Source organism: Aristolochia californica, unplaced genomic scaffold (assembly GCF_029961685.1).
Source record: "Aristolochia californica isolate CCGP_79_NKW_82.1479 unplaced genomic scaffold, dmAriCali1.0.hap1 SCAF_10, whole genome shotgun sequence".
Taxonomy (NCBI): Eukaryota; Viridiplantae; Streptophyta; class Magnoliopsida; order Piperales; family Aristolochiaceae; genus Aristolochia; species Aristolochia californica.
Genome location: NW_027181771.1, coordinates 1,529,015 through 1,543,754, shown reverse-complemented (window position 1 = coordinate 1,543,754; position 14,740 = coordinate 1,529,015). Strand labels below are relative to the sequence as shown.

The 14,740-nt window shown below is 40.9% G+C and overlaps 1 protein-coding gene across 1 annotated transcript; it reads right to left on the bottom strand.

The window, feature by feature from the left end:
• Positions 1–11,004: 11,004 nt before the first annotated feature.
• On the bottom strand, positions 11,005–14,135 carry LOC137939259 (probable LRR receptor-like serine/threonine-protein kinase At3g47570). The gene is made up of 2 exons (XM_068784496.1): positions 11,537–14,135; positions 11,005–11,408 (listed from the first exon to the last, which is right to left on the bottom strand). Exons 1-2 carry the CDS (start codon positions 14,133–14,135, stop codon positions 11,005–11,007), a joined length of 3,003 nt encoding a protein of 1,000 aa, XP_068640597.1.
• Between the last annotated feature and the right edge of the window lie 605 nt (positions 14,136–14,740).

The following is a 14,740-nucleotide window of genomic DNA, read 5'->3' as shown; positions in this document are numbered from 1 at the left end:
TTGAAACCATTGGGCTAAAAGGCTCGAACCTATTAGGAAAGCAACCCCACGGATCTTATACAAGGACTGGCCCGGTTGATACAAACACAAATTCCAACACTTCCTCGCACGGGAAAACCCGTGGACAAATTCACCGGAAAAACCCGGGACAAACTCCTGGAAAAACCCAGGACAAATTCACCAGAAATACCTGGGACAAAATTCGGTGGGAGCGGGACTCGAACTCCGGACCAACTTGCTCTGATACCATGTTAGAACTCAGAATCTCAAAGAGTCGTTAAGCTCTGCTCATCGTCGGGGAGGCGCAGCCGAGAAGACGAAGGTAAAAAATGAAATTCTGATTTCTAAAAGATCCATTGCTCTAAAAGATCGACCTTGTAGAGAAGGAGCAACGTGAATATTAAAGACAGGGGCCAAATTTCAACACTCCCCCGCACGTGCGATGCCCACAACACGCGCACCCCCATTAGCGGGGGACCAAATTTGTCAACACAGATATTGGGGGCAGCGGGATTCGAACACATGACCAACTTGCTCTGATACCATGTTGAAACCATTAGGTTAAAAGGCTCGAACCTATTAGGAAAGCAACCCCATGGATCTTATACAAGGACTGGCCCGATCGATACAAACACAAATTCCAACACAGCGTTCCAGAGGAAGAATTGCTGCGCGATAGTCGAACACCAGAAAATCGCCGCGCGACAGCGTTTAATGGGACCGACGACCCTCATAACCTGCATTCCAACACCACCAACACTGTCGCCCATGGAAAACGACCCTCTACCCTACATCCATCGGCAATGAGCGAGACGAACTGAATCGTCCTGTCTCTGACAAGAAAATCGACGCCGGTGAGCCACCGGAATCTCACCGCGCGACAACCGAACGTTGTCGGTAACAGGAGAGACGACCCCGCAAAAAAAAAAATTGTTGAGGGACCACCGAACTCGGTGACCCAAAAAATATATTGCTGAGTATCATTCACTATCATGTCGTTCAACAAAGAGCGTATTGACAAGTTGGAGGGTGGGCTTAGTGAAGTGCATGATGGTTTACAAAGGATAGAGCTCGGCATGGCTAAAAGGCTTCGTCATGTGGAAGAAACTCTCAACCGACTTCGATTTGGAGAGAGGCCACAAGTCACTCGATGGGTCGTGGCAGTTGAGAGTCTTAAGGCGAAGAACGGATCTTTAGGGGGTTACGAGTTTATCGAGTTTACTGTTGTCTGGTTACGAGTTTACCGTCATATTTATATTTTGCTTTGTTTTGTTTATGTACGTAGCTTTGCTTATTTAAGCAGAGATACATTATCAATGAGAATAAGAAAATTATTGTTGTCTAAATTGTGGTCTATCCCTGAGCTTTGATTGGACCTATCACTTTTTCAGTATTATTATTGTGATAATCAGTTGATAATTCGTTTGGCGGAGAATCTAATCTTTCATGCAAGAACTAAGCATGTTGAAGTGCACTATCACTTTATCGGAGAAAAGGTTCTGCAAGAAGAAATTGAAATGAGACAAATCAAAATAGATGATCAAGTTGCGGACTTGTTCACAAAAAGTTTGAGTACAAGCAGATTCGAAATGCTTCGCTGTCAGCTAGGCACAATGCAAATAGTGAGAGTTGGTGTTGAGGGGGAGTGTTGAAGATCAACCCCAGCCCATTACAAAGCCCAACCTATTTGAGCCCAAGGTAAATAAAAGCCCAATCTAAACCCAAGACGATGAAAGCTTCTCAAAAAAAAAAAAAAAAAAAAGGTCATAGAAGAGTGTAGAAATTGTAGGTGGGAAAAAGGGGCGAATTTTTTAGATCGAAACAGAGAGGAGAAAAGAGGTAGGGCACCGAGGGGAGAAGAACATCAAGAAGCACTGTGTGGAGAGAAGCAGTGGCAAGTTCCTGAGACGATTCCGACTGCCGGAGAATGCGAAGGTGGTTCAAGTGAAGGCGGTCATAGAGAACGGTGTACTGACAGTCATTGTCCCCGAGCAAGAAGTCAAGAAATATCTCCGACTAAAGGAGGTCTTTTCTCTTCCAAGTTCTGATTCAAGTATTCTGTTTTGTGAGTATGTGCATTTGCACATTGTGATGGTATGCCTTCAGTGTTTGGATATAATAGATAAGTAAGTTTAAGGTTGTGTACTCTAAATTTTATTCAACAATTGGTATCAGAGCGAGATGGTCAGGGATCGTTCTTGGTGGAGCTATCTTGAGTTGTGAGTAGTTTGGTGCCCTGCCAGGTTGTTTGTCAAGCTTGTTCGGTATAGTCGAAGTTCTGCCAGCACGATGGGTGACCTTCAAGTACTTGGAGGAATCAAGAAGTTCAACAACAAAAACTACAACATGTGGACAATATGTATTGAGTCTTATCTTCAAGGTCAAGTCCCGTGGGAGGTTGTCGGTGGTGGTGAAGTTACACAACCGGTGGCAAAAGATGCCAATGGCATCTTGCGAAAATGGAAAATTAAAGCAAACAAAACAATGTTTGCTTTAAATACCACAATTGAAGAAGAAATGTTAGAGCACATCTGGGATGCCAAAACACCGAAGGAAGCATGGGATACCTTTGCTACACTCTTTTCAAAGAAGAATGATATAAGATTGTAACTTCTCGAGAATGAGCTGCTATCGATGGCGCAACGCGACATGACGATTGCCTAGTACTTCCACAAGATGAAGTCGATATGCCGCTAAATTTCAAAATTAGACCCAACAACTCCTATTGGGGAAACCAGGATAAAGAGAATAATTATCCATGGTTTGAAACCCGAATATCGAGGATTCGTTACCGCTGTACAGGGATGGCCGACACAACCATCGCTTGTTGAGTTTAAAAATTTGCTTGCAGGTCAGGAAGCTTTGGCTAAGCAAATGGAGAAGTCTCACTGAAGGGTGAGGAGGAAGCGCTCTACACCAACAAGAGCAGAGGCACTTTCAAGCAGTACACTGGTAGTGGATCTAAAAAGGATGGTGACAAGGTGAAAAGTCACCAAGAAAAGGGAGGCTCTTGTCCAGAGGGAGCTTCGAAGAATCCGGTCTTTCATGCAAGAACTAAGCATGTTGAAGTGCACTATCACTTTATCAAAGAAAAGGTTCTGCAAGAAAAAATTGAGATGAGACAGATCAAGACGGATGATCAAGTTGCGGACTTGTTCTCAAAAAGTTTGAGTACATACAAATTCGAAATGTTTCACTGTCTGCTCGGCACAGTGCAAATAGTGAGAGCTGGTGTTGAGGGAGTGTTGAAGATCAACCCCAACCCATTACAAAGCCCAACCTATTTGAACCCAAGGTAAATAAAAGCCCAGTCTAAACCCAAGACGATGACAACTTCTCAAAAAAAAAAAAAAAAACAAAGGTCGTAGAAGAGTGTAGAAACTGTAGGTGGGAAAAGGGGGCGGATTTTTTAGATCGAAACAGGGTGGATAAAAGAGGTAGGGCACCGAGGGGAGAAGAACGTCAAGAGGCACTGCGTGGAGAGAAGCAGTGGCAAGTTCCTGAGACGATTCCGACTATCGGAGAATGCGAAGGTGGTTCAAGTGAAGGCGGTCATAGAGAACGGTGTGCTGACAGTCACTGTCCTTCAGCAGGAAGTCAAGAAATATCTCCGACTGAAGGAGGTCTTTTCTCTTCCAAGTTTTGATTCAAGTATTCTGTTTTGTGTATTTTGTTTTGTGGGTGTGTGTATTTGCACATTGTGATGGTATGCCTTCAGTGTTTGGATTTAATAGATAAGTAAGTTTAAGGTTGTGTACTCTAAATTTTATTCAACAAGTTATAACCTCCAATGAGGACGGCAAAACACAGTAAAACAGAAGGAAAACAGAGAAGCAAAGAAAACCATCTGAGACCTTCATCCTTCTCCAACAACTCAGTTTATTTCCATCCAAATTGATTTGGCCCCTCTTTTTTCTGGCGTGTCTGCTATGGCTTAGCGCCTTCAAGACTTCAGATATCGCAAATCTCAGCTTCTACTGCTCCGTAATTCATTTCAAAACTTTAAAACCTTAAATCAATTTTTTTAGCAAATTTGATTTACTTAACGGCTAAAATTAACCAAGGAAGATTCATGCGATCCAATAGCAGAGATCTCTTAGGGGTTAGTCAACATGAATCAGGACATTAACTTCAGCCGCATTACTCAGTTCATGTCCTAAGGTCGTTAGTGGAGCGCCGGAGTTCAAGTCATGTACATGACTAACATGACTCACGAGATCATGTCCAAAGCATAAACGAGAGAAAGCGCTTTTCGCCCAATTTTGAGAATCATGTACATGAAACGAGCGCACCCCTCTCTTTGCCGCACACCCTCTCCGTGAGTCTGCTCATTTCCGTTTCCCGCACCCCTTCTCTCCCCGAGCTCTCTGCTCCCTCTCTCCTCTCCACCATCTCTCTCCGGTCTCCCTCTCGACCTCCATTGTAGAGTACGGGAGACCGAGAGGGAGAGGAGAGGGAGGGAGGCCTTCCTCCCTCGGCGACGGTTTCTCTTCTCTCTTGGCATCCCCCTCCCCCACCCCACCCAAAAAAAAATCATTAATTTATAATTATTTTTATTTATTTAATATATTAAATTTATAATTACTATATTAAAATAGTGATTTAATAGTCATAATTAAAATATTGTCAAAATAAATATTTGATAAATTGTTTTGGTTTAATTATCCGAGTGCTATAATTAATTAAACCGATGGTTTTAAATTTTGTGACAATATATTATTAATTAATAATACATAAAATGTATTATGTACAAATATATAGTGTTTTAAAGTTATGATTAGATCATTTTTTTCTCTTAAATCATTCATTTTTAGGTTAAAGTATATCATATATTATTAATAAATTAATAAGTCAATGTATTAGTTTCGTTTTTGTCATTTACTTATTATTTATAATTAATCATGTGCGTATTTCAGTGGCTCATGTATTTATCATATGAATGCACAATAAAATATCTAATTCAATTAATAAATATATTTAATTATACATTAAATAACTTATTCATGTAGTAATAATGATTGTTTTACCTAATTTGGGGTTTAAGGATTATGTTGTAATTAAGTGTACTGTAAGGGTTTTGGGATTATCTTGTTTTTCTCATGTTGGGGCACTAACACTGGAAACTGTTTTCCAGTGTACATGAAGTCGACAACACTAACACCCTTATACATAAAGTGCGAAGTTGAAGTTCATGTACATGACTGACAATCTTCATGTTGGAGATGAACATGAACTTCAAAAATCCATTTTGGGGGTGTTAGTCAACAAACTGGAAATTTGATCTTCATCTTCATCTCATGCATCTACATAATCTTCATCTTTGAAATGGGTGTTAGTATGGATAAATTTATGTTCGAAATCTTCGAAATAGGGTGTTAGTGTGGACAAGTTCATCTTCATCTTCGAAATCGAAATAGGGAAATTGAACGAAATCGGAAGGTATTTTGGGGGAAAGGAGAATAGTCAGAGAGATAAGGGAGTGGGAGGCTGAAAGGGAGAAGAGAGGGAGAATAGAGAGAAGAAAGGGAGGTCGAGAGGGATAAGAGAAAGAGAGAAGCGAGAGAGAAAAATGGAGAGCGAGTCCGAGAGAAGAGAGGGAGGCATAGAGACAAGAGAGGGAGTGCGAGAGAGAGGGCGAATCCGAGAGACGGAGGCCAGAGACGAGAGTCTGAGAGAAGAGAGGGAACAACGACGTCAAGGGCGCAGGGAGATGAGAGAGGGGGTGCGGGAGAGAGGGAGGAAAAAAGGGAAATGAGGACGTGCGAGAGAGGGGGGTGCGAGGAGAGAGGGGGAAAACAAAAAAAATTAAGCCGCACGCGTCCTTCATCTCGAAGAAGATAAAAAATGGTCTTCAACGAGATGAAGGATTTTAAAACTTGGAAATGAAGGCCCGCTTCATCCCCAGCATCTAGATGAAATGTCATCTGCGCTCCACTAACGACTTCAACTGATGAAGGGCATCATGCGTTTGATCTTCATCTTGGACTTCACGTTGACTAACCCCCCCTTATGGGTCGTAGATGAACGTGGGTTCAATTCGAGACTGTTATTTATATGAGGCAATTCACGAGGATAGAAATCGGCGTTTGAGTTCTTCTGAGACCACCTGCACCTGCATGAACACCATGAAGCGACCGTCGTGAAAGATCAATTTTCGTTTAATTCATCGAAAAATGGTAGTTCTGGCATCCTGGAGAGGAATTTGCTAGGGTGAGGTACTGTTAAACATAACCTTCAAAGAATGATTTTTTGATGATCTATTCTTCTCCGTCTAGGAGGCTATTTATAATACAATACAAGTCGATTTTAGAATCAATTTAGATCCTAAAATCAAGGGATAAAATCAAGAAACAATCACGCTATACAGTTTCCTCCGATCACGTTATACAGTTATACAGTTCAACACTCCCTCTCAAGTTGGTGCATAGATATCAGTCAAGCCCAACTTGTCAATTGTACCATGAAATGTTTTCCTTGATATTGCCTTCATGAGCATATCAGCCATCTGACTCGCAGATTGAATAAAGGGGATTTGTATAATCTTTGCATCGAGGTTCTCTTTGATGAAATGACGATCAACTTCAACATGTTTAGTGTGAAAATGTTGAACTGGATTTTGTGCAATTGTGATAGCTGCCTTGTTATCACAGTGAAGATTCATAGGTTTGTCGTATTCAATCCCTAAGTCCCTCAGTATATTTCATATTCATAACAACTCGCATACACCATGAGCCATACCTCGAAATTCAGCTTCAACACTTGATCTTGATACTACCTTCTGTTTTTTGCTTTTCCAAGTGACAAGATTCTCTTCCACAAAAGTAAAGTTACCTGACGTGGATCTTCTGGTTGTCTGATCACCTGCCCAATCAGAATCTGTGTATCCTTCAATAGTAGACATATCATTTTTTGAGAATAACAACCCTTTTCCTGGAGCACTCTTTAAATATCTCAAGATCCGATAGACGGCTTCCATATGTTCTTCACTTGGTGAATGCATGAACTGACTCACAACGCTCACTGCATATGCTACATCGGGCCTTGTGTGTGATAAGTAGATTAATCTTCCAACTAATCGCTGATAACGCCCTTTGTCTGCTGTCTGCTGGGGTTTGATCTGGGAGAATTTCGAGCTTTTCATTTCCATGGGCGTCTCTATCGGTTTACAATCAAGCATTCCGGTTTCAGCTAGAAGATCCAACACATATTTTCGTTGTGAAAGGAAGACTTCATGTTTCGATCTTGCAACTTCAATTCCCAAAAAATATTTAAGTTGTCCGAGATCCTTCATTTCAAATTTAGTCGCTAAATACTCCTGTAAACCTTGCATTTCACATTGGTCATCTCCTGTCACGACCATATCATCAACATATACAATTAAAGCTGTTACTTTTCCTTCTTTATGTTTGATAAACAAAGTATGATCTGAGTTACTTTGCTTATATCCAAACTCCTTTATTGTAGCCGAGAATCTCCCAAACCATGCTCTAGGTGACTGTTTAAGCCCATGTAATGACTTCTTCAACTTACAAACTTCACCTTTACACAAAGAACCACTTTTAACTCCGGGTGGTAGCTCCATGTAGACTTCTTCTTCTAAGTCTCCATTGAGGAAGATATTTTTCATGTCAAACTGTTTCAGAGGCCAGTCTCGATTTGCCGCTATAGATATAAGAATGCGAATTGTGTTGATCTTAGCTACTGGTGCAAAAGTATCCTGATAGTCTATCCCATACCTGTGTATATCCCTTTGCAACTAGTCGAGCTTTATATCTCTTTCAATACTTCTATCCCGTTTGAGTTTCAATGTGAACACCCATCGACATCCAATTGTCTTTACTCCTTTAGGTTGGGGAACAAGTTCCCAAGTGGCATTCTTTTGTAGAGCCTCCATCTCTTCGTTCATTGCCTTTTTCCATTTTGGATCAGCTAATGCATCCTGCACATTATTAGGAATAGAAACCCTGGACAATTGATCAACAGTAAATGCATACGATTTAGTCAACCTATGGGAGGACAAATAATTGTTGATTGAGTATTTGGTTTTGGCTTCAAGATCAGGTTCATATTGTTTTTTTGGAACTCCCCTATTCAATCTTTGTGGATATCTAGAAGTTATATTTTCTATAGGAATACATGTTTCAATAGGTTCATCAAACACATGATTCGTATTTACCTGAGGAGGAACATTCTTGGTTGATTCTTCAGTTGATGGTGCAGACGGAGGTAACTCTGAGGATTCTTCAGGAGCAATTAATGATTCATTTTCGGCTTCATAGTTGGGAGCACAGTCTTGTTGCACATCACGACAACCTAGTTGGTTAAAAAATTCATTCACCACTTCTAACTCAATAAACTCACCCCCTCCGCTATTCTCTTCACTTGAATTCTCCCCCTGAAGAGAATTCTGAGAGACTCCCCCTGAGTAATAAGGTTTTAATTCATGGAAAAAGGCATCTAGAGTGACATGGAGCTTTCAGGTGTGTGGATCATAGCACCAATATCCTTTTTGAAAATCAGAATAGCCAACAAAAACACATCGTTTTGCACACGGATCAAGTTTATTTCGCAAGACTTTTGGGATATGAACATATAGAGTACACCCAAAAACCCGGGGTTCAAGATTCGGAAGATGGGGAATGAAAATTAGGGAGTGTAATTTTTGTTGAGGAGTTTGAAAGTCTATAACTCGAGAAAGTGTTCGATTGATAAGGTAGGCAACAGATTTGACAGCTTCGCCCTAATAAAATCGAGGCATGTTCATACCAAAGAGAGAGACACGCACTACTTCCAAAAGATATCTATTCTTCCTCTCTGCCAATCCATTTTGTTGGGGAGTATAAGTGCATGAGGTCTGATGACGAATTCCATGAATATTCAAAAAATTACTAAGAGAAGCATCGACAAACTCAGTACCATTGTCAGATTGCAAAACACGAAACTGCTTCTGGTACTGAGTGTGTACCATTTGGTGAAATTTTTGAAAAGCTAGACACACATCACTCTTTTTTATAAGCAGGGATACCCAAGTCATTCTAGTGCATTCATCAATAAAGGTCACAAAATACTGAGCTCGAGAAATAGAGCAAACCTTTGCAGGACTCCAAACATCAGAATGAATAACCGTAAAAGGGTAAGAACTCTTATTCAAACTCTGTAAATAAGAGATACGGTGACTCTTAGCCAGTTCACAAGTGTCACAATGAAAATCCAAATTATTCAAACCTGAAAAGAGTTGTGGTCGCAATTTCTTAAGATAACCAAAGGAAAGATGACTGAGTCGTCGATGCCATAACCATATAGTTGTTCGTGCACTGTCTTCACTACTAGCTTGATTTGCCTGACTGATTTTCGATCCCCTAGTCTTTGCTAACTCCAAATAGTAGAGTTTACCCCGTCTAACACCATAACCAATAATCTTCCGGGTTAGAATGTCCTGAAAGACACAATAGGAGAGCCAAAAAGTTACAGTACAAACAAGGGTTGAAGTAATTTGGCCAACAGACAACAGATTATATTCAAGAGATGAACAACAAGGACAATATCTAATGTAAGACTATTCGACAAGATAACTGATCATTTCCCAGTAATAGGAGAGGTACTACCATTGGCGGTGGAAATAACGGATTGAGTAGAAGGTAGGATAGATTTTAACTGACTGGAATCCCTCGTCATGTGATCGGATGCACCTGTATCAATAATCCAAGTTCTATTCTTAGAATATGCAGAGAATATTGAAGCTTTACCGATAATACAAGGACCTTATACAAGGATTGGCCTGAGCGATACAAATACGGTTCCACACTCCCCCGCATGGGGAATACCCGTGGAAATTCAGTGGCCAAATTCACGGCCTTCGGGGGGGAGCGGGATTCGAACTCGGGACCAACCTGCTCTGATACCATGTTAAACATAACCTCAAAGAATGATTTTTCGATGATCTATTTTTCTTCGTCTAGGAGGCTATTTATAATACATTACAAGTCGATTTTAGGATAAATTTAGATCCTAAAATTAAGAATACAATCACGGGATCGAAGGAAATAATCACGTTACATAATTTCTTCTGATCACGCTATACAGCTATACAGTTCAACAAGTACTTTATTTAATCCGAGAGTCCATTGTAAAAGGCAATACATCCCCGTGGCAGGAAATCTACGTTGAGTCCTCCAGAAGCCATAACTGCCTGGCGAAACAACTTCCGGAGGTGGAGGTGGTTGGTGCCAGATGTTGAACTCCCCGAATACGTTCTGTTTTCGATGAAGGAAGCCGAATTCGGTATCTCTCATCCTCACTTCTCTCTCTAGGAAGTCATCGTAAAATGATACTTCAGGATTTTTAGGGAGGAATTTGCGCGAGTGAGGTACCGAGTTTAATGCAAGGTCGCGATTCACCCCCTTGGAATGGAAGCCCGAAGAAAGAGAGAAGAAAACAAGTCGACGTTGAGTTCTTTCTAGGCGTCGCATGAAATCGGTCTCAACCCCTGGCGCCGTCGCCTCTTCCTCCAGAAAGCCACAACTGCTATGGTAATGCGTCTCTTTTCTAAATCTTCTCTACTCTTCCGTTTCTCTCTCTCCGTTCTAATTCCAGTGCAGTGTTCTTTCTTACCCTTCATAGGTTTTATTTTTTCTATTTTTTTGTCTTATCCATCGTTTAATATTTCTTGTCTTTTCTCTTCTCTCCGTTCTCTTCCTTTCAATATTTCTTCCATTCTTCTTTTTTTTCTTTCTAGGCAAATACAGAGCTTCAGCACTATAGAAAGCCTTGACACTAATGGAAATACTATTCAGGGCAGAACCAGAATCCGGTGGGGAAGGTGATGTTCCGCGCGAGACGGAGCTTTTACAGATGCCGAAGATAGTTTCTGAGCGAGACAGCGTTTTCTGTGAAGAGGAAACGGCTATGACAATCCCGCAGGAGAAAAAAGATTTCAAATAAGATTTTTGTAGGGGTAATTTTGTTTACTAAATAAAATTACACATATTTTTCATCCCCTTCGTCCTAGGTGTCTGTCATGTTTTGCCTGTTTCGATAAATCCCAATGCCAGAATACATGTCCCTAATCAAATACATTTCTGAAACAACAGAATTCATCTCCATGCGCCTGCTCGGCAGTTCTTCAGAACAGGATAATCCAATTCGTAGTACCGAGAGTAAACAGTTCTGCCAATTGATTCCACCATTGCGGCTCCTACCATTTTTCACAACTTCACCATCCTCCAAGAGCAGTAGTGGGTCAACAATCTCTGTTTGTTGGGGCAAAGCCGTCTTGACGAATTGATGGAGCGATAAACCATCTGTGAACATTTCTTCGGTGGGCTTCTTCCTTGTAAACATCTCCAGCAAAAGAATTCCATAGCTGTATACATTTCCTTGTGTGGTCACCTTAGCGCTCATTCCATACTCTGTCATGTAAACACCTTGTTTACTTAGAGCAAATTAACAGGTTAATATTTCTTCTTTGGTAGGTAGAAATAATCATGTTTTAGCTTTCTTATCCATGTTGTATTTACATCGTGTAAGAGACTATTACCTGGAGCAATGTATCCAGTGGTACCCTTTACACCTGAGGTAGTTTGGTTTCCTGTTGCTTCATGAAGAAATCTTGCTATCCCAAAGTCACCAACATAAGCATTCATGTCATTGTCTAAAAGAACATTACTAGGTTTCAAATCACGATGAACGATTGGTATTTCACAATGATGATGGAGGTAGTCCAATGCTAAAGCCACATCAATGGCTATGTTTAGCCTCTCTTTGAAGGAGAGATTTCTCATTTGAGATGGCCCCTCTGAACTTTCTGGGTGCAGCCATTTCTCCAAACTGCCGTTGGGGAGATAGGTAAAAACCAGAGCTTTAAAATCATTACCTTTGGAATCGATGCTTGAGCAAGCTGTTATGATCTTGACAAGATTTCGGTGCCGGATGCTTCTTAAAGCTTCGCATTCAGCCATAAAACTCTGAGAAGCTCCTCTTTTTTGTAGGTTGAGTACCTTCACTGCAACAACTCTCTCATTATTTTCAAGAACGCCCTTATAAACTGAACCATAACTTCCCTCACCAATCAAGTTGTCGCAGGAGAATCCATTAGTTGCTTTAAATAGATCCCTGTAACTAAGGGCGAAGAACTTATCTTCAGAAGATGATGGGTGGCGGCGAGATTTTCTGTTTGAAACTCTCCTCCAGTAATAATAGAGTGCCAATATGGAGATCAATAATAAACAAATGATGGCACCACTGATGATCAGTACTTGCTTAAGATGATGCTTGTCTCTCCTTTGTTGTCCCACACAAGCAGGCAATTCTAATTCTTTGATACCCCCACAAAGCTTATCATTTCCTATGACTGAAACTGCACCTTCATTCTTGAAAATCCCCACCTCTGGCACTTTTCCTTCAAGATTATTAAATGAAAGATTCAAGTAACTCAAGAAAGTAAAGTCTCCAAGGTATTTTGGGATTTCACCTGATAAGTTGTTACTTGAAAGATCAAGACGGACGATGCCTCTAAGAGTCCTCAGCGATGAAGGGATGGTTCCATTGAATAGGTTCGCATGGATTATAAGGTGCTCCAAGCTGAGGCAATTGCTCAAGGTGCTTGGCATCTCACCTGACAGTTGATTGTTTGAGATATTCAATTCTCCAAGATTTTTCAAATTCCCAACTTCCATTGGTAGTAAACCGCTCAAAGAATTATGGGATAAGTCGAGGAACCTGGACAAGGAGGAAAGACTAAAAATCTGTTTGGGTATGGGACCTGTCAGTTTATTCTGGGAAAGGTTTAGCTCTTGGAGAAATCTAAAATCTCCAAGACTCAATGGGATGCTTCCCGTTAGACCATTTTCATTCAAATACAAAAGGTTTAGGCTAGTGATGTTGCCAATCGAAGATGGGATTACACCCGACAGTTTATTTTGCTTCAGTTCCAACATTTCAAGCCTATTGAGCTTCCCAATGCTGTCCGGAATTTCACCTGTTAGAAACATGTTTGGTAGGGTCAAGATCTCCAAGTTCTCAAGATTTTCTATCCCTGTTGGCAGATTCCCATGTATCCGATTGTCTCCTAAACTTAATTTCCTTAAGTTGGAAGACAAATTGCTTATTGAGTTAGGCAACAGGCCAACAAGATGATTCCTCCAAACAATCAACCGTTCTAGGCGAGTACAATTCGTCAGTTCCCTCAAGAAAGATAGATCATCACCATCCCTATTTTCCAGCTTGTTGTTGGCAAGCCTAAACTTCACAAGACCTTGTAGTCTACCCAAATTTGGAGGAATTTCTCCACTGAAACTGTTGCTGTTTAGGTCGAGTATTTTGAGTGATGACAAATTAGAAACAGAAGCAGGAACATGCCCACTAAGGAAGTTTGATGGCACTACAAACGATTTCAAATTGGGAAGAGTCAAACCTAGGTCAGCTGGAAGGCTTCCTTGCAAGTTATTATTAATTGCAGCAAAAGAGGTAAGAGAAGAGAGATTGAAAAGTGAGAGAGGTATTTCACCAGAGAGCTCATTTAGACTGATTTGAATAGCCTCTAAACTCACTATTTGGCCAAGTTCATATGGAATACTTCCGGACAAGCTATTTGACCCAACATTCAAAAAATTGAGGTATGAAAGATTTCCTAGAGAAGTTGGAATGCTTCCTATAAGCTTATTATAACTTACACTCAAGAACATGAGGTTAGGCAAGTAGCCTAGTTCAAATGGAATCTTACCCTCCAATCGGTTCCGGCTCAACCTAATGCCCACCAGCCTTGCGCAATAGGTTAGATTAGCTGGGATCTCTCCTTCCAACGAATTATTTCTCAAATCAAGAAATTTCAACCTGAACAAACGACCGATCTCTGTAGGTATTTTTCCATGAAGGCTATTGTTTGTAAAGTCAATATCTGAGAGGAAGGTGAGGTTTGCTATGTGGGGGGAGATGGTACCGGCCAAACCAAGGCTTGAAAGGCTCAATGCAATTACCCTCTCATGGCGACGGCCACATGTGACCGCATGCCATTGACACAGATGCGATGTCCGGTTCCATGAGGACAAGGCATCCCCAATTATCTGCTCTTTGAATGCAAGCAAAGAGAGCTCATCTGTTTCATTACTAGGCCGGGTGGTGGTGTAGGCTATAGGCATTGATGAAATGAAGAAACAGGCACAAAAGAAGAAGGTGACTCTCCAGAAAGCCATTGAGATGGGAAGCAAAAGTTGGTGAGGAAGAAGAAAGGGGTACTTGTCTTCTCCTTCTACACTTGCATTTATAGATGGAGAGATGGTGGCTACAAGGTCTTGGTCTCAAAGTAGTGGTTGACTAACTAAGAGTCTTGTAAATTTCCTTTTAGTGGTCGACAGACTAAAGAGTTTTTCTTTAGTGACATGAAACCTTCTGTCCATGTCGTCTTTAACTTTAAATTTCAATAAACATGTACTATAGTGCATAGGACTTTCAAGACTACCAATGGGAAGTGAAGAAAGAAAAGAAAAGCTAGCTACCATTAGTTTAATGGTTCCCACTTATGAAGATCAACAATGTGAAAAGCAAGTTAGGAGGGCTGTACGTTGGGGCTATAGGGTGGGTCTCTCCTGCAAAGAGAGAGGAAGAAGATGATCTCTCCCTCTTTTCCTCCAATTGAGAGGTGACCCTTCCCCTTTTTTGGCAGTTCTTACTGTTTTTTAATCAAGTGAGTTTTTACCCATTTTGGGTCTAATGACAGTTTCCTATTGAATTATGAAAATGCAAA